At 41.6% G+C, this 27,872-nt stretch overlaps 1 protein-coding gene across 4 annotated transcripts in view; it reads right to left on the bottom strand.

Annotated features, from left to right (window-relative positions):
* ARMC8 (armadillo repeat containing 8) overlaps positions 1-27,872 on the bottom strand; it is a 62,920-nt gene that overhangs the window by 26,981 nt on the left and 8,067 nt on the right. For 3 of the 4 annotated variants that reach the window (XM_066556690.1, XM_066556689.1, XM_066556692.1), the window contains 4 exons: positions 20,693-20,764; positions 9,932-10,074; positions 9,735-9,832; positions 2,311-2,403 (listed from right to left, as the gene is read on the bottom strand). In XM_066556690.1, coding sequence (XP_066412787.1) covers positions 2,311-2,403; positions 9,735-9,832; positions 9,932-10,074; positions 20,693-20,764 — 406 coding nt within the window. The remainder of the gene's footprint in view (positions 1-2,310; positions 2,404-9,734; positions 9,833-9,931; positions 10,075-20,692; positions 20,765-27,872) is intronic. The other variant, XM_066556691.1, reaches the window with a different exon arrangement.

Consider the following 27,872-nt stretch of genomic DNA (forward strand, 5'->3'; position numbering starts at 1 on the left):
TAGCAATATGCTAGGAACACAAATGATGGATTTCCTAGCTCTAGAGAACTGGTCTGAACTTTTCCAGGGAAATGGAAGAGGGCAAGGCAGAAACCTGAGAAACCAACAAAAATGCTGGAAAGGGAGAGAAAGAAATGGCTACAGATGTGAGCTGAGAACAGTGCAGGGACAAGGAGGGCAGGAGCTGTGATAAGTCACTGTTAGTTCAATTAATACATATACTAAGAGGAGGAAAAAGAGAAATAAAAGCATCAATGCCTCTTAGAACATATGCTAAGCCTTACCTAAATACAAAGGTTTATTTATAGTAACTTATTGCTTCAGGGAAAAAAGTAAGAAAGGTTCTCTCTCTCAGGGCCCTTTGGAGGAAGATGGAGTCCCCATTTAAAACGCAGTAAATACTGAAACTTTCAGTATATATATTTTTTTTGTTTATAATTATAAGAATGTACTTTGCCTATTCATTGAAGTGAGAAAATCCCCTGCAAATGTGTCTTCATTGTATTAGGTGCATTTTGCTCTGTCTGAAAATACAATCACTGACATTATAAACCTGAAACCCCAAAACTAAACAAAACAGAAGGAAGGGGACATTTCAGATTTTTGCTGAACAGCTGCATTTGCTTGAGCAAGAGAATGAGTTCTTGATCAATTTAACATTTGTGATGATCTGTTTACTCAACCTCAAATATTTTTCTTTGTTATGCAGCTGTTTATTCTGCAAATGCAACCATTTCCTCACACTCATACCCATTACCCTGTCTTTCTTGTGCAGCCTGGTTTCTCTCTGTTTACACAGCCAGTAACTTCTTTCCAAAAACCTGATTTTTTCCAGACATTCACTCTAAAATTTGAGAGAGATTTGAGGTTGGAGGAGACATTCAAAATGGAATGGTGAGTTCAGAAGACCTTCCTCACTTGTGAAGTGACTGTGCATTTGCACTGTAAACAACATTTCAGAAATGCAAGCCACCAGGAATTGCTGGAGCTGCAAGGAAATAACTCCTTTGGAAAAAGATGACAATAACTGTTTTCTGTTCTCTCTCAGCCAACAGGGTTTATATTCCCAGAGCCAACCCCTGATTGTATAAACCAACTCTTTTACCATCCCATAATTAGGCCCAGGTTATTTTTCTTGTAGGCCAACATGGCCTCATTTTTCACCTGTTCAAGCTCCTCAGCCTGTTAAGGAGACTTTCAAGGGCCACTTAAACAGGAGGTGCCTCACTGCTCCATTTTTGTTCCTTCAATGCCAAAGTTTTTCCCCACTATTAGGTATATATGTAAACTTCCATGGTCCAGTGTAGGATTTTGTCTTCATGTTTTCTTTAAAGAGTTCCCTAAATATTAGCAGCTGAGTTCTATCTTTATATCCCACTAAGTGGAGAGTTTTCAGTTCTCAGCTTCACTTAGCAGAAGAAATGCAAAGGGAAGAGTGTACATAAATAACAGTCAAGGCAGAAGAACACAGATACTCAACAAAGGAACAATTCACAGTTCCAGAGGACTCATTTTAAGTGATAAGGTAGAAAGATATTTTTCAAGGTAAATACTTATAAATCCATAAACTTAGGAACTTTCTCCTTTGTTAGTACACAATCTGTGATTCTTTAGTTTTAAACTGTTACTAAAAGGGAAAGATGCTGTGAAAAGCTCATTTCCTACCCTGAATTATTTTGATACAGTTATTGCATAACTCACTGGTACATTAACTCCCAAAAAACTGCAACAATAAAAATCAGTGGAGATACTTCGAGTGGGGGAAGGGAAAGACAAAGCTATGTTTGGGGTGGGGCTGCAGCTGGTTTTCAATCAGTTTTCTCATATCAACAGAATTGCATTACATAGCAGGAATGAACCTGTATCTGGATGAACCTGTAAGTGATAGAGCTCAGCTGAGAAGAGCATTTCTTCTCCTCTCAACCAACAGCACCTCTTAGAGAACAATCTCTGTGTTTAAAACAGGTGAAAGCAGCTGCACAACCTCTGCAAAGAGATGCTCACACTATCCTCAGACTTTCAGAGGAAAACCAGAAGTGTTCCAAGATTTATAGTGTTTAAAGTGAAGACTGATGCTTGCCCAGACTGTTGGCTTTGTTTAGCAGCCAAAGCCTATAAACCCCTCAGATTTGCATATTTTCTTGTACTGCAGAGCAGCAGCTATTGACCCAAATAAATCTGTACCAAATACAGAGCAGTACCAGTTCAGTCATTACTGGCTCAAAATTCCTGCCACAAAAGGCAGCACACATACAGTTCTTAGAGGCCAGAAATACAAGTTGCATGGAGAACATGAATTGTCTTTCTTACTTTGCAGCAGTGGGAGAAGATCTGACATATGTATTCTTGTGTGTATCGAGACCTACTGAGCAGTGCCATGAGGTGGGAGATAACTGTAGCATCCTGCAAACAAGGGAGAAAAAAAAGAGTGTTAACACTGGATTTCAGCACAGCTTCTTTGCAGTTTGTTACTTAAAGTAGCACTCCTGATTCTGCACTCAGTGTTCTTCCTTCCACCAAAACTTTTATGGATACAGAGCAAGACCATTAAAAGCAGTTGATTAAAAGCTGAAGGCAGGAGTGACAGCTCTGAGCCAAATCCCCATGGAAAATAAATAAAAGGTCAGTGCAATTGGAATAAATAGGAATAACAGGAATAAAACTTCTGCAATTTGCCTCCAAAATATTTGAGACAAAACCAATAAAAGAATGGGGGGGAAGCATTCCAAAATCAAACATGGCCACTGACAGGGATTAGCCCAGGAGTTGTCTTAGTGCTCTCTTCCCACCAGTGTGGCTGACTCAGCTCTTCTCCCAGCTCTGAGTCCAGGGGAGCAGGGAGGGAACACTAAAATGTGCCCATCATGGACAGGGCACAGTCCCCTGGAACTGGTTCATGGGCAGTCATCATGTCCTTTGTCTTGCAGTCAAACACACACTATAGACACTGACAGTGTGTGTGACACTGGTGACAGAGAATCCCAAATAAATCAGCAAAAGAAAACCTTTATACTTCAGTGGGAGGTTCCCTAAGCCAAGGCAGGGGGTTGGAATGAGAATATCTTTAAAGTCCCTTGCAACTGAAAATTTTCCTTGATTCTGTGGCAAGTTCTCTTCTGCAAACATATCCAGTCACTTATCTCTGTGGTGAGGTTCAAAACCATAACGTTCAAAAGCTTTTGCTTACTTTTGCCAGTACATTTTAGTGGCAGGAACTATGGTGATATTAAAAGAAACAATGGGTATTTTAGCTTGGAAAGGGATAAACTAAATTACTTCCATGAGATAAAGGGAGCTGAGCAAAGGGAAAGATTGAATGACCCTTCCTTTCCAAAACACATGTGCTATATTGGCCCCAAAAATCTAAGACTCTGTTTTATCTGCACAATGATGAATTAACAACTCTCTGATTTAGAGAGAGGTGAATTGAAATTAGTGCAAAACCTTCCTGCACCTCAGCTCCTATGAGAGCACTGAAAGCAGCACCAGCCTGACTGTTCAGTGACTGTATCTTCACACAGACACCCTGGTTATGAGAAGTTTTACTTTCCAACTACCTGGGAAATTTCCCACCACGTTTTTTAATATTGTCAAAATAAACATGTGTCAGTCTCCCCTATTTGCAAAAATATTTGAGATTATACAAAGCTTTGCAGTATTTATTCAATATTTTTTACTTATGTATATACACAATTATCATACTTATTTTAGGAAGCTTTGCTGCTGACAATCCAGCCCTCCTATTCTCTACAGAAAACAATAGGACAAGAGAGCCAAGAAACACACTGAGCATAAACTCGTTTCTACTGCTTGTTTCTCACCAACTGGAAAGGATCAACATGCAACAGCCTCATTTGGCATCTCAGCATTCTACAGAGAGAAAGTTATTTATAAATTACTTTCTCCCAGGTACACCAGCCATATATCCATGGTCATTTCATGCTTATATAGGAAGACCAAGGGACTCCCATTTCAAGCAACATTTTCAGGGTTTAGCCAACAGCAGCTCCATCTGATCTGCCTTTACACAGAGCCCAGAACCCAAAGGCCAGCAAGGGACTGGTTTGCTTGCAGTGCAATAGAGGAGATTCAGTCCCAGAATGGGTGAGGCTGGAAGAGCCCAGCAGTGACCTGGTCCCACCTCCCTGCTCCAGCAGGGCCATCCCAGAGCACAGGGCACAGCACTCCAGACTGGAATAGCTCCAGTGAGGGAGACCCCACACCCTCTTCTGGGCTGCCTGCTCCCAACTTCCCTGAGTGAAAGCAACACCAACTGACAACACACCCAGGATTCCTCTGTCTTCTGATGCATTTGACCCATTAAAACAGATTCTTGTCCTTTTCTGCAGATCTTCAGCAGCTGAAGGCATCAAGCCCCATCAGTGTACAACACAACATCACAATCAGTGCTAAGAGGCTGCTCAGGTACAAAGTTCCCCTGAGAAACGACCATCAAGAAGCCAGGAGGAAAGGGAAAAGAGAAGAAAGACACACCAGGATTCACAGGCAGAAATGCTTTAAAAAAGGAGCTTCAAATTGTAAGATGCAAGACCTGAAATCTCCTGCAGGGAAATCCCTGACTATGAAACCTGCATTATTTCAAAGGATTCAAACTGCAACTATTAAAGCAGCACATCTTTGAATAAAATAATTATTCAGTTAAACTTTTTTAATCCACACAGATGAATGGGTAACATCTCTCCATCTGTATCTAAAACCAGGGAAGAAACCAACAAACACTTATTTCACATCCTCACCAGTGACATCCTTGTGCAATGGTCCATTTCACCTAAAAATCCAACAGCATTGATCACAGGAGCATTGACCACAGGAGCATTCCAGCTGCAGTTTATAGATTGGAGATTTTTGGTAAAGATCTAAGTGGACAGAAATTGAGCCTCAAACTGCTGGGAAGCTCTACATAGAGGTACAGAAATGGGAATGAAATGGCACGTGGTGTTTTGTGTTTTACTGACCAGTGTGGCACCATGACCCAGTGGTGAATTCCTGGATAGGAGGATTTTTGTATTGGGTTATGAAAACCCTTTTCATGCAGCATTTATGAGACGAGGCTGTTCTGCCACCAAACACTGTGGCAGGGTACTTGTGGTGTCACTGTCACCCCAACAATGTCACTGCACATATGATATAAGAGTTAATGAATCCTTGCAAACAACACAGTGACAGTCCCCTGAAATTCTGCCAATACACAAAAATGTATATTATTAGATATTCTGGACTATACATTTAAGAAGCAATTCTTTATAGACATTTTTTATACACCTTCTCATTATGTTCCATCAAATCTGAAGTGTTGTGAGTATGAAAAGGTTAAAAACTCTTGGAAAATTCCAAGAGGGCTTCCTTAATGTATTTTTAAGAAAACTGTTAATTCTACTCTACAATTTTGCTAAAATATCCAACTTGTAAAATAATTTTGGCATGTTGATCAGAAAAGAACCTAGAAAGAACTAAGGGATGTGTGGACATAAGTGACTTCCAACTAAATGCAAACAGTGATTAGGTGTCAATGTGAGGCTACATAATTCCACTTTTAGTCAGTATTGGTATCTAAGTAACAAAGGCTCTTCCTAGCAACCCTAGTGAGATTGAGTCTACACTCAAACTATAGTTAAAATACTGAGATTAACAAATGCATTAAAATGCTGTCTCCTAACAAAGTGGTTCCAGGCAACTTAGGACAAATACCTCTATATCATATATATTGTAACAAAATTATTGTCCATACAAACAGAACTCAGAGAAATAACAGTTACATCTACCTGCTGGGATCCCAATACCTAATTTCTTCATATTCCTTTCTAACACAAATTTTGTAAAGACCTATTCTTAAAACATTTCTTTTTAATTGAGGGTTGCTCTTCTTTTCCCCCAAGTCAGAGAATTGAAATACTTCTATCCACCCAAATAACTTGAAATCAAGCTCTATAAACTAGACTTGCTTCTTTTACAACTCTCATTTTTAGGAAGCAGTTTGGACTGGAGAACATTCAGCCTTGCTCCTGGCTCAGCCACCACAAACACCCAGAAGGAAAGAAGGAATAAGGCATGAGAGGCTGACCCAGATTCTTCCCTTAGGAACTGTGGATCACTGAGCTGTGGTGGAGCACGTGCACACTTGGCAGTGCAGGCTCATTGCTCATTAAACACCTGGTTATTAATCACTGTAAGATATCCTGATCCTCTCAGGTGTGCCTCCTGCCTTTACCAAGCCTGGCCAATACCAGGTGACGTCAGGTTTTTCATCCCAAACCTGCCCAGGAAGCAGGAATGCCTTTCACTCATCATTTCTTAAGACTGAGACTTCTCAAACTGATTCCTCACTGTCTCTACAGGACAGAGTCTCATCCTGCTGCAGTGCCTTCACTCTCCAAACTCCTGTAAGGACAGGATTCCCAGCAGGGAATGCACCTCCTCCTGCAAGGCCAGCACAGCAGCCACAGACAGCAAGCCCCCACTGGAATTGTATCTGGGTCCCACTGAGGAAGGAAAATAGAATCACAACTGAGAACATCTGCCAGGAAACATGCAGAATGCTTTCATGGGCTGGAAACATTTTCTGCCAATCCTTTGTTATCAATAAGGTATCAGGAGTTGAAGTAACAGGAACTCAGTCAAACTGGATTTACCTTAGTGCTTCCATCTACTCAGCAAGCCAAAACACCCAGCTATGGTGAACTGGCTGGTTTGCATGCACAATAATCTTGGAATTTAAAGAAGTCTGAACACATGTCTGCACCTCAACAGATCTCTCCCCCTGAACTCCATGTCATTCCTCATTTCCAAGTGCAGCATGGTCACTAAATGGGTCTCAGCACCAAAGCCTGCACCCTGCCTGTGCAGGAAGCCTCCATTAACAAGGGTCCCTCTGGCACAGCAGGTCTGGATATAACTTGGTGTCACAGCTCAGCATCAGACCCTAAAACCCTGCCCTTTCTGAGAGCCCAGTGTCCATCCAGCTCAATGGATGGATCTGCACATTTTCTCAGTACAAACGCTAAGTTTCTATAGGAAACTGCCCAAATGTTTCCAACTCTCGAGAACTATTTTATCCTTGGAACTGAACAGAATTAATCACACAAACTGGCAGCAGTTTATCCTTCAGGCTTCTGTCCATAAGGAAAGGTTCAAGAGCAAAGGTGCAGTTCTGACACCCAGCACTTCTGCTAGGAGAAATATTCCCATTACTGTGGGTAATGTGCATTTGTTACAAACAGAAAGGAATGTTTTAAGCTGCATTCTTTAAAGCACTTGTATATCCTGGATTTTAACTGAGAGGTCTTCTGAAACCTCTAGAATGACTGCAGCACTCTTGGAGATGTTAAGCTAACTCCCAACACCTTGTCTTGGAAACAGTCCTGCCCAAGGTTTGAGAGAGAGCATCCTCTCTCTGCAGTCAAATCAAGAAAAAATTCTGGGAAAGTTTCCATGTTAGACACAACTCAAGATACAGCTTTCCAGAAGTTTTTTTCCAGAACTGCTGGGCTGGAATGAAAAGCCATTGACAAACTTGGTCTCCTACCTTTCAAAACAGGACCTGAAAAGGGCAGAACTTGAGAGACCTTCAAGTGCTGCAGCTGAACAGAGATGGTGACAGTCTCCCCGGAGCTGCTGGCACCAGAAACAAAGAGGGAGCAGGGTGGCTAAATGGGAACTTTGAATTCTTCCTCTTTTTCTCACTGTTGGAATGTCTACCATGAAGTGTTCATTAGGCCCATAATTACTCCTTTAATTGCAAAGCCAATGTCTCAATTGCTGCCTTGTGAAACACAGCTTGCAGCAGTGTGGGCTGGGTTATACCTTCCAAGAGATAAGAAAAGCATCTTATCAAAGGATCTGTATTCAGCTCTTTTCAAAGCATGGCTTTGGGTATTCCCACAAGAGAAGGGGAAAAAAAAGGATTTGCAGAAATAGGACTTTAAACATAATCATAAAATACTTAACTTTGAGGTGTCTAACTGGAATGGGAAATGGGAAAATGGGTTTTAGAGGTGAACTAAGGAGCAAGGAGCCCTCACTAAATGATCATTTCCTGTAGTTATGGTTAATTCCAGGACATCCCATTTGCCTGAAGAAGGACTGGGGGAGCAGTTGATGTCATGGCTGTGCAGCTGAGAAAGCAAAGCATCAAACACCAAATCCAGTCCTCAGGCATATTGTTCCCATGGTAGTGGTTATTTTCATGCTAATGCTGGTTCCTTCCCATTTCTATCCATTTCTCTACCCCTTCCTCTATCTTCAAGACATCAAACCCTCCAGATAGGGAGCAATTAAAAGTCCCTATTGAGCACTGATCCCCAGGAAGAGATATGGATTGTTAATGGAGATAGTCATCTTAAACCCCTCTCTGAATGCTGAGGGCAGGAAGCAGATGCCTCTGCACTTATCAACTCTTAGAGGCTGATTTGGGGGAATCTGGGAGCATGGAGTGAAGCCAAAGAAAGACACAGAGAGGAAGCCCTTGGATCACTCTGGAGAGGTGTCTTTGGTGTTCACACATACAATATGCATTGAGATTTTCCATGCTGCACAATCACCAAACACCTGGAAAAAAGGAAGTGAATAGTGCAGGACAAAGCTGGCTGATTGTCTATACACACTAATTGCAAGCTGACTTTCTGAGATGGACTAACTGGCAGATGAAATTCAGAACAGGTGTATGGTAAGATTGAGTCCATAGAAAATAACGAGTTCGCCTACCTGTGTCTGGAATGAAAATGTAAAAATTCAGTGGAAAAATGAATAGAGAACAAAACAGATATTGCAGCAGTGCATAACAACAAGACAAAAAATCATGAAGAAAATCTTTTGACTATTAACAGCCAAACTGTAGAGAAAGTAGGACATGAGAGGCCAGCTGTGCCCTTCTCTGTAAGCATCAAGACTTCCTCAGCAAACAACAGCTCCCAATGAGTGGGACCAGAGTGGTTCTCATTGTGCCCGGTTACCCTGAGAAGCTGGAGCTGCTCTGTGACCCCCTCCCCGCCCAGACTGAGGCAATGCTCCCATTTTCCAAGCAGGAAGAGATTGCTGGTCCACTACAGCTTTCATTCCATGGCTCACCTTACACCAGGACAAAGGAAGCTGCTGAACTCTCCTTGCCCCTCCTTCCCAATAAGAGGCAGTGCCTGGGCTTGGGCAAACCCCAGAGACAGCAGTGCCTTCAGAGAGGGCTCTGCCCAGTCACCCAGCCAGGGCCAGCACCAAGAGCCCTGCTGGCACATCTCCAGGACAAACTGAGGACTACAGCAAGTGGAGAAGCACATTTTCTATCCTCCTGTCACTTGAATGCAAATCACACATATACCAACTAAGAGCAGAGACATTTTAGAGGTGAAGCTCCTCCACTGGAAGTACAAAAACTGAGCAAGGGAAGACAGTGCTGGATAAAACTAACTTTCAGAAAGTAACTGTTGCCAGTATAGCTCTGATAACAGTACATCTAAATACCATTTAGAGACAGTTTTTTCTCCTTAAGATTGCACACAAGTCTGGACGTGTAGGTATTCTCTTTATCAGTGGGCTAACCCTGGTGACCAGGTGATATCAAACCAGCCATAAATGGCAGAGATGCCAAATTCCTTAAAGGCAGGTGAGAAGTGCTAATGCTGTTGGCTCAAACAAGGCCTTATTACTACTCCAGACAACAAGATTTTTCACTCCCACCCTCTCCATAACCTTTAAAAAGACATAATAATCTGCTTACAACTTACTGTGTACAGCAGATCCTCTGGAGTTACAGGGCTGATGAAAATGGTACGGAGACATCGCAGGCAAGCTTCAATAAACTTCAAATCTGGCGAGAGCAATCCTGTAAATATGGGCACATCAACCATTCAGTCTCAGTATCTTTGTTTATTTCAGTACTTTAGGAGCATTTACTGACACAGATCCATTAAGGAAGAAGTACCTTGCAATAAGGCTGGGATAATATGGCAGTCTAGGAGGGATTTGACATTGTTCTCTGTCCCCATGGCAAGGCTGCCCAGGACCACTGCACATTCTGTTCTCAGCTCTGTGCTCGAGGTCTCTTGCTGGAGTAAATACAGCAACCTGCAAACACAAGTATTTTTAGAGGAAAATTCATATGGAAGAGAAAATTTCACTCTAAAAGAAAATAATCTGAATCCTGCTATGTAAAGAGGATGAAAACCTTAATAGAAAAATGAGGACCGAGCAAAAGAGTAGAGTAACACTTCATTCACAACCTTTTCACACTGTGTGTTCCTACATAACTTTTACTTGGTGTAGGAAAAAATCCCATTGCTCTTTCTAAAAAGGTACTGTCACATCCAGGATGGGCCTTTCAGGATAACAGGGAGATCCCAAATTTCAGTTAAAGGAAATGAGTTTGCAGTTTGAGGCTGATGGGATTTGATTACCATTGTGGGGATGGTTATCTTTGGCAGTGATTTCTTCTGGGTCACAACTGCAAAGTAACTCCATCACCAAGCACAAGCATGGGGTGGGCTGAGGGTAATCTGAGTTTGGAACACTGAGAAATGATCACATAAACAAAGAAAGCCCAGGAAAGTTGTATGTGCAGAAAGGCAGCTGTATTGGAGCTAAACAGGATCACTTCAAGCCTAAAGCATATCTTGCCAATGGTGTCATTTGGGTCCCAATCAATTTGGGCTCTTTCTACAGTACCAAGAAGCAAAATACATAATCAGTGGTATGCAAAATCATCACCAAGGAAAAACAGCACTCCCTCAATCCTGTGGAATCAGGTAACTTTGCACTACTATTACTTCTTTACAGACAGATGATTTTTTTTTTCTCTGCTGTCTAGATTAGGTAATGACAAGAAACAAAAGCTTCTGAGGTCATGTACAAATGTACTGAGAGATCCTGGCTAAAATTCATCCTGGAAAAGAAGATAATATTGAGCTCCTATGTAGAAAGCACAATCTCATCTACTGTTCTAACCCTGGCTGACTCCTCTGCTGTATGTGTTGGTAAATATTGATCTAATTACTAATTAAAACATGTCAGTAGCAATAACCTTTTTAAAAATAACTTTCAATAACCTAGAGGCCAATTTAGAAATTCAGAAATGCAAGAGTATTTCCTTCTGTTTTCACTAGAAAGTCCAGAAGACCTGTTCTATGTCTTCCCTGTACAGACCACATCAATGGCCTTCTCTTCATTATCAAGGCCTTCAACAAATAATCTGCTGCTTGTATGCAGAAATGTTCAGTCACAGAACCACAGAATCATTAAAGTTAGAAAAGTCCTCTCAGATCATCAAGTCCAACCATTAACCCAGCACTGCCAAGGCCACCACTGCCCCATGTCCCAGATGCCACATCCACAAACTTTTAAACCCCTGCAGGGATGGGGACTCCACCACCAGTGCCCCAGACAGCTGTGCCAGGGCTGGGCAAGCTTTTCCAGGAGGAATTTTCCCAATATCCAACCTGAACCTTCCTGGCCCAGCTTGAGGCTGTTCCCTCTCCTCCTGTCCCTGTTCCCTTCTCCCCCAGCTGTCCCCTCCTGTCAGGAGTTGTGCAGAGCCAGAAGGGCCCCCCTGAGCCTCCTTTGCTCCAGGCTGAGCCCCCCCAGCTGCTCCTGGTGCTCCAGCCCCTTCCCCAGCTCCATTCCCTTCCCTGGACACGCTCCAACCCCCCAATATCATGTCCTAAAAAGACTTTTTTCCCCAAAAGGATTTTTAAAAAATTCAAAAGCACATGAAATTCTGAAGGCTTTTCTCTTCCAAGGAAAGTAATTGGTATTTTCTTTCCTATTAACACCCCACACGTGGAACAAATGTTACAGTTCTGCTTCTCTTAAAGAGCAAAAATTAAACACATTGACTACAATCTCAAGTCTAACATGCTTAAAATAGAAAGTCTTACCTAAACTTTATAATTAGTGGAGATCAAAATTTGAGTTCCCATTTTACATACAATAAGTTTCTGAAATACTAATAATATCCTTTTCTACATCTTTAAAATAAGTCTGAGGTTCAGATCAGGTGTTCCACAGAGCTAGACATGCATATTGTAATATTTTCTATTTCTGTCTTTAAAAGACAGAACTGACACCACGTAACATTGAAAATTAGGTACTTCTATGATGACAAACTATAAAATTACAAAAAGTTTCAAGTGAGGAGAATCCATATAGTCACTAAAGATAAAACTTAATTAATAAAGTACTGTCAAGCATTAAAGACAAAGATCCACATCCTTCTATTGTCCATGGGAACATCCTGCACTGGTTTGTTGTTCCCAAGCTCTAGCCTAGACAAATTCAGCAAAGTTGTAATGCATTCCTCCTTTACATTAACATCATCAGGATAAAAAAGAAGAAAAATGGCATTTATATGCAGGGGACAGAAGGGCAGATTGTAATTTGGATTTTGGAAACTTAAAAATATGATTAAGGTAGTTGTTCATAGTTCACAAGTCCTAAGAACACAGTGTCTCTGCATAACCTGGATCCCTGATCTGCAGCCTTGTCCCTGATCAGACAGCCTGTGGATTCCAAAGTAGCAGAAATACTGGAACAAGGCTGTGCTAGAAGCACCACAACACACCTTTGTGTGCTTCAGGGGAAAACAAAAGCACAGATACACAGCAAAAGGTTGTCCAAAGGTACTGATGTTCTTGTTGACACTCTTCAGCCTGTGGTCCTGCAGTAAAGCTCATTACAACAAACAGGAAATTAAATAAACCCAATGGAAGGACCTTACATCTTCACAAGCATTTTCCACTGATTTAAAATGCAGTATTTGGATTTTTTTCAAACTTCTATAGGGCTTCTTCAGATATTTTCCACTTACATTTATATAAAATACAACTTCTGCCCTTCTAAAGGCAATTAAGTGATGAAGGTGTTTTTTCTCAAGTGTCAGGAATGATATCCAGGAAATGAGGAAGGACAGGAAATCCATCCAGAGAGACACTCCAATGGACTCCAGGAACAACCATGCCAAGAAACAGAAATGAGGTCAACTGGAGGCATGATACACACCTGGGAAAACCTTTGATTATTTTAAAGTAGAAAACTTCCTAAGGAAGCAGCTGCTGAATAAAAGAGAACTCCAGTGGCTTAGCAAGGAAGAGACTCAGCTCCCCTTTCTCTTTCCTTTGATGATGACTGAGCTGGGTGTGATGCACCAGAGTTCCACACCATAACACTCATGTGCATGATTTAAACCTCCCAATCCAGTCTGAGCACCAACCTCACAGTTACAAAGAACAGGAATGTCCTTTTTCACATTCCAGCCCATTCACAAGTTGTCACAAAAATTTTTTAAGTTCCTGAAACACCTGGCAAGGAGATGAGACTCAGCACCTCCTCAAACCCCACAGGCAGGCACGTGGAGGAAGAGCCCAGGATAACAGTGAGTGCTGTGAAGCTTAAGACATCTTTTATCAAAGTATGTTAATAAATAAGAGCTTTAATTGAGTCATGCTTAGCTGAACTTTTATTACCAGCCCCCTTGCAAAGGGGATGAATACACTATTTGTGGGATTATTCTATCTTATTCTGCCTTGGAAGATGCTTGCACTCGAGTCCATTGCAAGAAGGCCCAAAAGCTCTTCCCTGGAAAAGCCCCGTGATGAACACAGAGATGAAAGCACTGCTGAGCTGAGTTACCCCTGCTGGCTGACAGAACATGGAATAAAAAGTCACTGCACGCGTAGAGGTGACCTCTGAACATGCTGGAAGTCCCAGTGAGAGTCAACTCCAAATAGTGAATGGAATGAATGTATTGAAAATAGCTCAAACAAGGCAGGAACACCAACTTTTTTTTTCAATCTGTTCTTTTTAGTGCTAAAAAGCACTACTTTTCAGACATAACAAGAAGCAATCCCTTTCCACAGAACTTCCCAAAGACAGAACCAAGTACAATTTTAAAAGCCTTCACAATAATTTCTGCATAATAATATCTAAAGTGACAAATTAAATAGCTGTAGATTCTTACACAAGAAGACTCAAAAATGAGTGATTTTTATGACTGCTTGACACAGAAATTTATCCTGGAGTGAATGCCAGTTTCTCTTCTGGAAGCAATGGTAATTCCATATCTCCAGAGGCTGGAACCAAGAGACCTAGGCTAACTCTACTTCCTAAAAAGCCCTACAAAGCAAGGATAACTGCTTCTGAAATATTTCACACAGTGCCCAGTTTTCTAAAAGAGCCAAGTTGAGCAGTATGCAGTGTATAAGTAGGGAAGCGGCTGCACAGAGAGCTTTTCCCTTGGGAGTAAAACAAGGAGTCTCAGCTTGCAGCTCTAGCAATTTATCCCAATGCTTAGACATCCTCACTAACATTAATATTCCATGAGCTGTTCTATATACACCACAAAAGCTGCAGCCAGTCTGATCCTTCATGTAACTAAATCCAACTTTGGAGAGTTCCAATATCTACTGAGCTGCATGAGGTCTGCATTTGAAACTCCACATTTTTCATGACTACAATCACGTTTTCCCTCCCCTTCCTCTTCAATGATGTTTCACTTGGAAACAGCCCTGGCTCCTCCCCTGGAGCCCTGTTTACAGCAGGAATATTCCCCCAGCACTCCATGGGTCCCTGTCCTGGTTCCCAGCCTGCTGCTCCCAGCTCCCTCGAGGTGCTCACACACCCCCTTCCAAGTGAAGGCTCCTGAGGTGGCTGCAGCACAGCCTCTCCTCTTGGTTCCTAGATCCAAACCCTCCATCCCAGTGCATCACCACTGTCACATCTCCAGTCTGAGCTGAATTTATTCCAATGTTTTGCCCTAAGCCCATTCCATGACCCGCTCAGCAAAAGGTAAATACATCCTTTCTTTACAGCCATTTATACCAAAATAGGAACACACAGCCCCTGGAACCAGAGATAAATTTACACCAACAGCACTCACTTTTTAACTTCCACAGTGAATTACACTGGTTCAGTTTAAGACTATTTTTGAGATTACAAAAGCCTTTTGTTCCACAAAAAGTGTGTTAATAGGCATTACACAAAGCAGCATCTTCACCTGGTCTTGCTTCAACCATCTTATCACTTTTTCAAGACTGACGTCTTATTCCTATGTTCACCATTGGACTGTTCATTCCATTGACTTTGATAAAACACATTCAAACTTTATTCTAAATCTTCCAGAAATTCCTGTCTGATTAAGAATATCAGCCAGCTTATGATCACCATCTGAACCACAACTGTTCATTAAGACAAACCAACTCTAAAAGGTGTTTGTCTGAGGATATCAAGTGACTTTATACCAAAAATCAAGCTGTTTTTACTTCCCATTCACCTGCAGTTTGAAATTCTCCATTGTATATAAAAAGATTACACTACAGTCTCACTGAGTTTGGTATCACCAGCCAACATCCTGCATCAGCACATAAAAGAGGATATCAAGAACACATTTTTGAGTGATTTTGTACAGATTTGATTCTTCCAGCTCCTTAAGAAGAAGTAACACGAGGTATCACAAAGCTACCTCCTACGTGATATTTTTAAACTTGAAACTTAAAATTATAAAAATACACAATAGAAAAGGTGGCATTGGGAATACATCTTGTATTAACATCCTTCTTTTTGCTATCAGAACAGGCACTTCACAGGTACAGGGTTGTATAGCTTCTAAACAACAGCTTTCACACAATTCTGCTGACTGCAAATGTTTGCCTTGACTCACCTGTACTCCACAGCTGGGTTAGAAGAATACCTTGCTCCAGTTATATACATCATCCTTGTGGAGAGAGTTATTCCTCATTAAGAGATGTCTAATTATGCAATCAGGTCCTGACTCCTGACTTGATTTGAAGAAAAGCAAAGCACAACCACAGGAGAGCCTCTGCTCCCCACTCTTTCACCACCCTAGAGCAAAGCAAGCCTTGGAAAACACCAGCAAGGCAGGTGAAGCTCCTTCCCCTAAGACAGCAAAATGTGCACAGATCCCTATCCTGAGGGGTGCATGACAGAAAATCCCAATGCAAACTGCACAAAGAACAGAACAAGGCATCAGGAAACAATTGTGTCCTGACCTCTTAAGGACTTCCAAGAAGTTTGGACTAAACACTCCCTAATGTGCATGACAGACCTCACAGTACTGAGTCCAAGTGCAGGGAGTTCCTGGAAGCAAGCTGGGAACAGGCCAGGGACAAGGAAGGTCCCAGAGGACGTGCAGACCTGATAACAGCACAGTTCCTGACAGCCCCAGCAGAGGCCAGCCCTCAGCTCCTGCAGGCACCAGGGCAACCAGCTGGGCACAGAGGAGCACTGGAGGCAGGAGGAGCTCTGACACATCCTCAGGCTTTGCTCTGAGGCAGGATCAGACATGGAACCATTTGAAGTGGCTGTCCTGGTCAATTTTCCAGCTCCCACTGATGGAGATCCACAGCACTGCCACCCCAGCAGCCCCTCAGCATTTCAAGGCACATTTCTCCACTGCTGTAGGGCAAGTCCTGCTCTCCCCATTCTCTGCTCATCTGTCTCGTTTTTAACTCCACAGAACAAGACCTGCTTTTTGTGAGAGTTAGTTTTGTGTGATGATTGAGCTGAGGCAGGTCTCAATGCAAACACAGGACAAGAAGTGGAGGTAGGACATGGTCAGAAGCACCGAGGGCGGTTCTGAGAGAGGAGCTCTGTTACACCAACCTGGCACCTCAGCTGCACTGCCAGGGGCACAGCCACCTAAAGCATTTCCTTGCTCACCTTTTTTACCAGGTTACACAGTTACCAAAGCAGCAATCTTTTATTCTTTTGGCAAAAGAATTATTCTAAAAGAATACTGCCTGAAGGAATTTGATTATGTTTAACAATAAATCAAAACATAAAATGTCATGTTGGTGTGTTTACAGCCCTAGAAACAATTTAAAATCCCAATAAATTCTTACTAGTTTTCACTTCCATAGGCAACCTAACAGTCTGCTGTGCAGAACTCAAAATTCAAGTGATGGAATGGAAGAGTCCTTCAGCTCTTCTACATGGCCTTTAAAATGTACTCCAAAGAAATTTTAAAAATTTAAAAACTCAACAGTTAAACAGAATCACTGATAAATGCCAGGGAAAGGTGAAAATTAGCTACACCAAATTCTTGGAGGTGCACCTACCTAGAGAAAGCTTTGGGAAGGAGTGCACTACCACCTTACAATGCCAAATAACTGACTTTATGTGATAGGGGAACAATCAGCTGAAGTTAGAAAATCATTTTCAGTAAGTGACAAGAATGATTTAGTGATTCTGTTAAAGGCCCTGAGTGGTTAGGACTAAGATTTGATTTAATCAAATCTTAATTGTATTAATTTTGTAGCAAAGGAATTAATTATTAATTTTGGAGCAAAGGAATAACTGAAGCTCTTAATGAAGTGGATTGGACTTTAAATGCTGAACTCTCAGCAATAATTAGATCAGCAGTAACTTCATTCAGGTAAGGGTTTTTGTCAAAATCACACAGAACAGAGCTTCAACAGCTAACCACAACAAACAGGAAGACAGAGAGAGCTCTGCTCTGCTCACTGGAATTTAACATTGCCTTCCCTGTGCTCTGCCATCCCCACATGAAAGAAGGAAGGGAACGATCCCAGGATTGAAGGGCCCTGCTGGTGCCTGCATGGCAAACCAGCAATGCTGCATCTCTCTGGGTACCAAGAGCTGCTCCACAGACCTGGAACACTGACTGATCAGGAACTTCCTCCTGCTCATTTCACTCAAGGGTTTTCTTCTCCAATTCCACCTCTGTGAGCCATTTACAGTTCAGAGGGTTGGGAGCCAGCAGCACTACAGACTGCTACTGCCTGAACAGCACTTAGTTCAGAAGCCCTGTTAAGATGACTTAGAAAAGAACAATTTACATTTGAACTGATGATTCCATGATTTCCCTGAGATTTAGGCTGGACAAGGAACTGAGAGAAAGCATTAAATATTGAACTTGGACTCCAAAGAGATATCTGACATGGTGATAGACACACAGGCTGCAGGATTTGTTCTTATAAAACTGCTCAGTAAAGGGGCACACCAACAATTACTGTGGATTTCTTGGTCTCTGCTAGCACTAATGTGGGGCAGAAAGAAAAAAAAAGCTGAAGGACAGTACAAGTAGGAAACTGTTTCTGCCAATGCTGTTGTGTCTTAGCTTTAAGTTGGTCTGCCACTTAGAGAACTTGGCCTTAAAATAACTTTTCCCCTCTAAACTTTAAAAATTCTATTTTCTAGGAATACTACTAAAATGCAAGAATTTCAAAAAGTAACATTTCTGCAGCCTTGACAGGGGCCCAAGGCCAGCATTCCATGAGAATGGAAATTCTATGATTCTAGGAAGAGATACAGAAAATCATTTCTTGGGAAACAAAATCCACACACAAACTGGCTATTTCCATTCTGAACATCCAGGGCCAAGTCTGTGCACACATCTGTACAGGTTTAACACCTCCAAGTTTTAAATTCCAGACACGGCAATTCTGCAAGCTTTCTTTAATCAACTTTGTTCTCCCTAGCACCCTTTTCAGAACAAGCAGTCCAGAGATGACCACAGGTCAGACTGAACTTTAAAGGGCCCATAAAAATTCATTTAAGGTATTGATACATGTCCCTTTCCAAAGATGACACCACTGAAGAGCCAGCTCTCAGGAGGCCACTGGTCCAGAAATGACAGGGATCCACCATTCTTCCACAGCAATTGCTTCCTTTGTAGGAACATCTTCAAAGGACTTTGCATTTCCTTGCAGTATTTTAAAATAATAGGGTTATTTCATACATTCCAGTAGTATTTGGCCCGATTTCAAACAAAAGATACTTCTAGACTTGTTTCCAAACCCCCGATGAGTCTGGTCTAATATTTGAAGATACTGTATTCTTCTCCACTGAGTGACAGGTCTGAAGGGGTTCCTTGGGTCTAAAGAGTATTTTCTGAAAGCTTGATAGAGGAATAGTTGGGGAAGGAGAGAGAAGCAAGAAATGAGTAAAAAACAAGCTGAACCACAAGACAAAGCTGCAGCAGAATTCTAACAATTCCCATTATAGAAGAGAATCAACTTCCCGTGGGAGCCTGCAACTGAACTCTGTGAAAAGAAAACTGTTCCTAAAGACTTAAACCAAAGCATGTCATGTTGGTTATTCCTCTCCTCACTGAGGGAGAGGCTTGGCTTTGCAGACTGCAATTCCCCAGGCCCCTGTACTCCACCAGCTTCACTGATTAGAAGGTACATCAAAAGAGCCAAAGGATTCCCACCTCCTTGACAGAGAACAACCAGAGGAGTTCTCTAATCCAAACATTTATAATCTAGAGAAGTCTGTCTGCAACACCTTGAGGAAATTGTAAAGCCTTCAGAAATGCAATTGGGAGTAGATGATGTCAGGTTACAGCCAGGGAGGATCACCCTTGGTTACAATAACTCAGTGTATTTCAGCTAGTCCTTCAGTCTGAAGAGCCTTTTCTCAGGATCTCTGAAGAAAATTCCAATCATTTGAGAATAACTTGTCCTGAAGAGAGGACAAGTGTGATAGTTCACTTTTTAACATTTCCCAGGGCCAGGCATTCCTCTGCAGTTGTAGATTAACTGTATAATTCACCTGGGCAGCCAGAAAGCATTAACAGTAATGAAGAAAAAAGCACTTTTGCATTTTCCTTACTGGGCACAAAACAAGCAGCAGCAAAAAGCAGGTAACTGATGGAACAGAAGTCCTACAAAATGTAAGAACAGGCAGATTCTAGATTTGGAAGGTGAATCAGCAGGACTTGCAAAAACTCTTTAAGACCTGTTGATGATAGAAATTCCTTAAATTTCTCATCATCTTCAACAAATGCCCATTTTCATCTTTTCATCTCCTGTGAAGTCTTCTCTTCACCTGTTTGTAGCTGGTCAAAAGGGAAGAAAATCCAGCAGGTTTTGTACAGGGGTGGCCCCCCTGCTAAGGATTTCAAGGGCCAGCCTTGGCACAAACTCAGAGTGTCAGTGAGAAGATACTCTCTGCAAATAAAAAGCATTTTTGACAAGGCAGCAGCAGCAGCTCTGAGGTAGAATAGATTGGGACCTGGTTGCCATTTAAGCACAAAGATACAGGTGGGTGCCACACTGACAGCACAAGGACTGCAGTGCTCAAGGTTTTCATTCTCTATTGCTGCAAACTGAGGCTGAAAGAAAGCTGGAGGAGAAGAGGGATGAAATGAAAGCTGTAGTGAGCAGTCTAGAAGCTAAAGTCACATGTTCAATTTGTACTAGTGGAATCGGGGTCCAGAAAATGTTAACATCAGCTGAAGCAGCAAGGTACAATAAAGTATGATCAATGGGTTTTAATCCTCTGAAGCAAGTGGAGCAGACAAGCAAATTATCTCAGATGTTTTTCGATATTTGAAATTAAATCTTAAACATAACCTTACACATTTTCAGTTATGAACTCACCAGGCAGTTGGCTGAAGAACAGGATTAAGATACAACCACTTTCATCCATCATTAATATCAATGTCAAAAAAATAGATTTTATTCCTGAGCTGATAAAGTTCAATAAAAACACCAAGACTACTTTAGAGAATTCTATGAAATTCTAAATGAAAAGCATTACTCAACAGCCTGTTCTGTAATACATGAGTTTAACAGATATCTCTCTCAGTTACATTAAAGAAAGTATTCAGTCAACTACAATCAAAGTTAAAACAAAAAAGTGCCTGTGATCGAAGGATCATTATTCCAGAGCTGTTGTGAATCAGTGAAAAGGAGAGTAGCAAAGGACATACCTTGGAACTGCTCCCAAAACAATCAAGTTGGCTTTTTGTTTGTTGTTTCCAATTACAGCATTTTTCATATCTCTGTAAATCCAGAAAGAAAAACAAACCCTGGTAAATTATGCTGAGGTACTGAGGGCTTATCTATAGAATTTACTATTTCCATGAGGCTTATCAAGCAGTTTTCCACATGTCCATGCTGCAGCTACAGACTGGGCAGTGCTTCAGGGCACTGTTTCCTCAGCCCACAGGAAAATACCCCAGAGCTCTGGGATTCCACTACATCCCAACTCCTGCAAGTAAGCAAAAACCCAAACTATCTTACATGCACACCATACACCAAGAAGTCTTATTACTGACAAAAACTATATATACTGGTTCTTTGTGCCCACATTGTCACTAGACTTCTAAAACAATTAAAAAACCCCACTACTGGTTGGGAAGTCAACTATTGGGAGTTTAAAGTATTAACTGAATAGTCTACTGGGTGCAGGGGAAGGCAAGCTAAGAAAAAGGAACAAGGAACCATCAGCAGTCTCCAGAGACCAGGCTTTGACTCTCTTCACCCCAGGTTTCCTTTCATGTATTTCAGCAGGACACCTAAACATCTGTACATCAAAATCTCAGGAACTAAGTGGAAACCAGAGCATTTTCCCACCTGAGAGTCACTGCAAGGTTACACACATGACAGGCATTCATACCAGAGAGGTGCCAGAACATGGGAAGCACTTTGGGAAGTGGACACTGATTGCACACACTAAGAATTCCTATGAAAACATGTGATTTGTAACCTTGTTCAGAAAATTGCTACTGCAGCCTAAAAACTATCAGCACCTGCTCTTTTTTCTCTTCAAATGAGCACATTGAGCATACATGAACATCCAGAGAATCTGCAAGCAAGCTTGCAACTTAGAACTGGTTTCCAAAAATCAAGATGATTCATTTCTAGGAAGCTTTCTAGCTTTAAGAACAGAGAATAAAGAGAGATCAACTTCAGGTAATTCTTTATCACCAAAAAACCAAAACTAGATTGATTACAGTGTTAGCAGCAAAACTGATAAGTTAATCACTATGCATATAATTCATTCAAACAATTTGGGAGTGTTAGTGGTTGCTTTAAGTGAGCACATTTTCTTGCCTCTATATCTCTTCCAGCTGCTATCTACAATTTTAAAGAAACATAGAGCAGCCCTGTCCTGTGAGATCTGCCCTGGCCAGCAGGAACACTTTACAGTCCTTTGGTGTGCACTGAAAAAGCAGATTTCACTGCACCAAGCAGCAGTCCCAAGCGCCCCAAGTTTAACAACTCCCTCCAATAGAATTGTAAAAGACTTCTTAGCCAAGGCAGGCAACACCTTACTGGCACAAACAGGACCTCCATAAAGCTCAATTAGCAAAAGGTAATTGCCTGTTCTCCCTGAATTTCTCCACGTGCATGCACAAGAGTACTTGAGGAATTCCAGGCTAGCTCCAAGTCTAGCTGTGATCTCAGAGCTCCAGCATGGGATCATCACTAAAAGCAGCTCAGCTGCAGTTCTGTGCACATCTGAACCCAGAGCAGAGTCAGGAACCCCCTGAAGGAGCCACCACTGAACAGCAACTGCCAGCCCAGCCCAGCTCCACTTAGCTCAGCATCAGTGGGAAATGCTGCACCTCCCTGTTGTGTCCCCCCTAAGGTGGGTAACTTCACACCACAAGGCAGGAGGTAGAGGAGAAAGAGCAAGGTCAGGAGACAGGCTAAGCTGGAAGCCCCTGAAAATTCCACAAATGGAATTGAAGTTGTCACTAAAATCAGAAACAGTACATCAGTGGTTTCTATGCTGAACCCTTCACATTAAAGGTTATTTTTAAAAGTTTGTGAAATGCAAGAGTCAGTCCAAAACAGTGGCAGAAGCAAGGGTCAGATGTCTCAGAGGAATAATGGAAACTGCACCAACAGATGCGTCAAGTTCAGGCACTGAAGTGCTCAGGCCACTCCAAGACTTCTGAAGAGGCTGCCCCTCCCTGCTGCCCTGAGGCACCAGAGACATCAAAAACTGCACCTACCCACAACCTGCACAGGCATCTCAGGCACCTAAAGGGGAGGCACTAACCAAGCACTCTGGAAATTAACAAACAGATTTTGGTGATGTTTTAATACTCTGTGCTTGTGATTTTACATCATATTTTGTGTAAAAAAAAACCAAACCAACAAACAAAACTGAAAACAACACTATCCAACTTTTGTGACTCCTGCCCCAATCCCCAATAGAATGGTCTGTTGACCTTATAACCATTTAATAAGTATTGCCTATTAGAATTTGATTCAGAGACCTTTTCACAAGTGGCAGGAGCATGGCCAAGTTCCATAACACTCAAGTGGAGAGGGTTAGTGAGGGCACAGTCCTGATTTGTAAATTATTCAGATTAATGTCTCCATCCCATGTTCATAAAGTTCCTTAGAAAAGTTATGTCAGACAGGTAAGAAATGGCACAAGCTTGAGACTTCTGACAGATCCAACACATGAACATTTGACCAACTTCAACTTGCAGGCAAGTCAAAAACCTTGAGATTAGTAACATGACCAACACCTGTCAGACAGGGCTCAAAGGTCCCCATGCCTGTGTGCACTCCCAAGCTCCCTGCCACACTTCTCTCTTCCAAGCTGCCACCTACAGAAGTGACTTATTCAATACACAGGAAGCTGTGGATATGGAAAGCAGAACACCCTTGGAATGCCATATTCAAATGCTGCATAGTAGTAGACTTTTTTTGTGTACTATGAGAAATAATTATGTGATTGCATATGATATTTTATAGAGATTTTCCTGATCTGGAAGCTAGTTCCCTAAGAAGCAAGGAACTACCATATGCTGTCCTAGACTATCGAGTCCTTGGTGAATCACAAACCTTGGAAAAACTGAGGGCAACTCCCTCATTTGAGAACATTACCTGCAACAAGTTCAAGCTTGCCTGATTTTCAGATCCAAGACATCATGAGATACATCCGAGGAAAAAAAGCAGCAAAGATCACTATCTTGTACAAGAGGCAACAAAGAAACCTCAGAAACTGAGTCCAAAACTAACCCCCACTTTATTTCCAAATGTCAGGCACCCTGCTCCCATTTCCTCTGTGCAGGAGGGAAAAGGGAGCAGCAGAAACAGTGCAGTTACAGGGAGATGAGAACTTCAGAAGTACAAAACAGCCCTGGTGACTCCAGGCCTGACCTGTGACAGAACCATGATCCAGAGGGAGATCCAGCCTTCCCAGCTCCCAGCTCAGGGTAAGAGCCAGCTGCCAGCAGCCTCCCAAGAAAAGCTCAGAGCTGGCACCTGCAGCCAGAACACCTCAGCACCAGTGAGTTTCTCAGCTCAGAACAGCAACTCTGTGGAGAGTCAAAAGACAACCCTGAAGCTCCGTAAAACAGAGCCCTTAAGATGCATTTGAGGTTGGCTGGGTTTTTGGTTTGGGCTTTTATCTATCCTGTATATTAAATCTTTGTTTAGGTTCAAACTAAATTCCAAATCATTTAACAAAATAACCTGCATTACAATCAATTGAATGCATAGATTTAAAATCTGATATTTATGCTGACATGTATTATAGTGCAATAAAGTAATTTACATGGAAAAAACCTACAAGAAGGAATAACACAGGCTGCCAACAATAAAATACTGCAGAGCTCCTAGCTAAGTGCTTGGGAATATTGCCTCCTGAAGTGCTAAACCAGCTTTTTCAATCTCTTATTGCTTCTTAAAGAAATAAAAATATCATTTCATCAGTTGAACCTGTGAGCATTCAGCTTTAAATTATGAAACAACCTAGAGACTGGAAAAGCAGCAAGACTGATTTTCTTCTTACAACTTGAGAAAATCAGAAAAAACTATGGGGTGATGTTTATCAGCTCTAACAATGTTTCAGAACATTGCAACCCAAAAGCAATCAGTTTAATTAATTAGCTATAAATAAAATGCAGTGCATGCTAGTATATGAACACAGCATGAGTGTTTAAAAATATTTTAGGAGTACATTAAACTAAAGAAAAATCTAATTTCCATCTAAATACAGTTTGACAAGATTTACAAGAAGAACTAATTTGCCAACTGTGCATGAAGTTCTGGTTTTATTTTGACATTTAATGTGTAATTGTTTAAAGGCACCAGATATAGCCACTTCAGACAAGCAAGAAGTGACATTAAATATAACAGTCTGCAAGTAAAATATGGTCTTTCAGTTTCAATGATTCCTAACCAATAAAAACCAATATTATTAAATGTCTACATCCTGAGAAAATGAGTAGTCAATGAAAATTACTATTGCAGAAGGAAGCTGAGGAGCTGACCTTTACCCTACACAGAAGTAACTGAAGTTCAACATCTTAATGAAGTCAGTTCTAAGTTTGGGACTCCTTCCACAGAATAAAACCCCAGTGAAACACAAGAGTGAGCTCAGGTCCCAGCTGAGAAAGAAGAGACTTTCACAGCATCCCCAGTGAGCCCCCACACCTGCATCTCTCCTGCAAAAGAAATCCTGAGAAAGCAGCATGGACACAAGGACAAGGTGACATTTTGGCTCTACCTCCTTTTTTACAATATAGTAAATCAAGCACAAACAGAAAAAATTACAAAATTCTGTTAGGAAGCCCTGGAGCTTTCCTACATCACTTTCCATCAAAGCAACACAAAAGATCTTGAAACGAACCAGAGTGACTTGAGGAAGCAGCCACAGGAACTCCACAGAAGAGGAAATAAACAGCCTGCATGACATTTCCTCATCTTATGGCTTTTGAAAACAGCAGAGAGCCACATCTCAGGGGTTCCTGACAGAGAAGGGTATCAAACACGAGCTGAACAATCACAGGAGGAAAAGTAGCCCTTGGCACCCCCAGCCAATGCTTTCACTTTTAGTATGAAATAGTTCCAAGAGATTCTGAGCCAGTTATGCAGCCAGACAAAGCTCCCAACACAAAGCACTGTCAGGGCTGGAGATTCATCTAGCAGGGGCTGTCCAAATCACAACAACAGAGTGACACAAAGCAGCATTCCCAAAGGTTTCAAAAACTCAAAATGCAACCCTCTAAAAAGCTGAGGTACTGCAGCTGATACAGGGACACAGCTCAGAGAAAAACCAGCTGCCCCAAGGGCAGGAGAGTTTCTCAGTTTCAGGATCCATCATATGAGCAAATGGCACCTGTGCTGACTGGACTACGGCCAGAAGCTCACTGTGGACAAGCTAAGTTTGGATAATTATGCTTCCTACAGCTTTTGTCTCCTCCTCCTCCTCTTCCCTTTCCTCCACGCTCCCATTTTTATAGATGGACAGAAAGCAACATCAAGATTTAATGACCAGGTTTTGAGTGTTAAAATACACCCATCACTGTTGTCACAGAATTAATTTCTAAGATGGATACTACTATGGCTTGAAGCTGTTTTCTACTCCTTTAGTAAGTAGAGACCAACATGACTGCTGGTCCAACCGAGTGAATAAAATTTTACAAACTCCTGTCAATTCAAGCAAACCCCAGAAGTCCTAAATCAACTTATTTTTAAGGTTAATCATCAAGTTGGGAAGCAAAGTTTCAAGATTTCTAATCCCATTCAAAAATAGCAGTTGATACAACAAAAAAGATGATTTTACAGGAAATAACAAAGCAGCAGAGCAAGACTGTTACTCAACTCCTTTGAATTTTAACACCTAGAAACTGTGACACCATCAACATACAATGCAAAACTAAACAAACAACATTTAGACAAAAGCCCCTCAATCCATGGTTGTTCTCAATCTTAATTCTGCAGTCTCAGTGCATAAAATCAAAGTGCTGTAGAAAAATAGCACCTGGCTATAATTACAGCACTGCAGAACAGTAGAATTTAACACACATAAAGCTAAAAGTGATCATTTACTACAACTCCTCCATATCTCAATGCCATTGAAAATGCTTGAACTCTGCAGAGGCAAATTACTGTGTCAGGAGTTTCCTAACAAAGAAAGTCTACCAAACAGAAAGAGAAGTGTTTGAGTGACCCAAACCTGTAGTTAGAGATATTGATAGCTTACTCCTAACCCTGAATTTATCCTGCTTTCCAAAGCTCCTCTTGCTGTGTGTGACAGACTGAGGAAACCTCTCATACCAAACCTTCACTTCCACATAGGAGTTTACATCATTCAATTCACCTGCTGCCCTTCTGATCAAGCTTAACAAGGTCATCTCTCCATGTCTTTGGCTACAGTTTCAACTCAAGTTCCTTTCCAGTCTCTATTGGAACTGACAAAAGGGAGATGCTGCTTTTCCCTCCCCTCCCAAGCACGTTTTATTGCCTCATCCTTTGTATTGAGTCTGGATATGGTGCTACAAGTTGCATGAGATCACTAATGGAGAAACAATTTGCCTCACTCAGTCTTAAAAACAATGTAACCCAAATTTGAAGTGTTTGAAGTTAGTGGTAGATGGGAGTTCAGCGAACTTCTATTATGTAACCAGTATAAGCTAAAAAAACCAAACCAACAAAACCACACCATCCATAGCTGGAGAGAGCTCTGTATTATCAGCATTTCAATTTCAGCATCAATCTCTGCTATTTAACCACACTAGGTCCTAAAGAATAATCCCAACAGAGGTGTGGGAAAAACAGCTGCAGCTCAGCAGAACTCTCACAAATCCTCACTCAGAAAATCCCTGCTCTGTGATGCCAGATCAGCAAAACACTTCTTTCACAACTGTCCCAAAACAGCCAAACCACATGAAAAGAGCAGCTCCACTGCTGCTTCACATGAACGACCCAAAATATTAAATACAAGTAACTGTGGTACCTTTTTTTTAATGTCTCTATCTTCCCCCAAGGATATTTCATTCCCAGTATGAAGGACTGCCTTCAGCATTTAGCAGTGCATCCCCCAGCTTAAGTAAAAATCGAATGAAATTTCATTAAACCAAGAGGTATCTGTAACACTACATTTTTACTGCACTATTCTTCATTCACTGTCCCTTTATTTAAAGTTGCTTTTGTCCACTGTCCCATTTTAAACCCACCACTCTTTATCTACAGAACATCACCCACCACAAGGGCTCCACATGGAGAAGTTTTGAGTTTCATTCAGGACAGGAAAATACCTTAAAATGGCCTTGCAACATGTGTTTGGCTGTTCTAAATGTGAACTTGCAATATTGTTTCACACTGTCCACTGCACCTTAGGCCAACAACCACTGAAGG

The sequence above is a fragment of the Molothrus aeneus genome, chromosome 10 (assembly GCF_037042795.1).
Source record: "Molothrus aeneus isolate 106 chromosome 10, BPBGC_Maene_1.0, whole genome shotgun sequence".
Lineage (NCBI taxonomy): Eukaryota > Metazoa > Chordata > Aves > Passeriformes > Icteridae > Molothrus > Molothrus aeneus.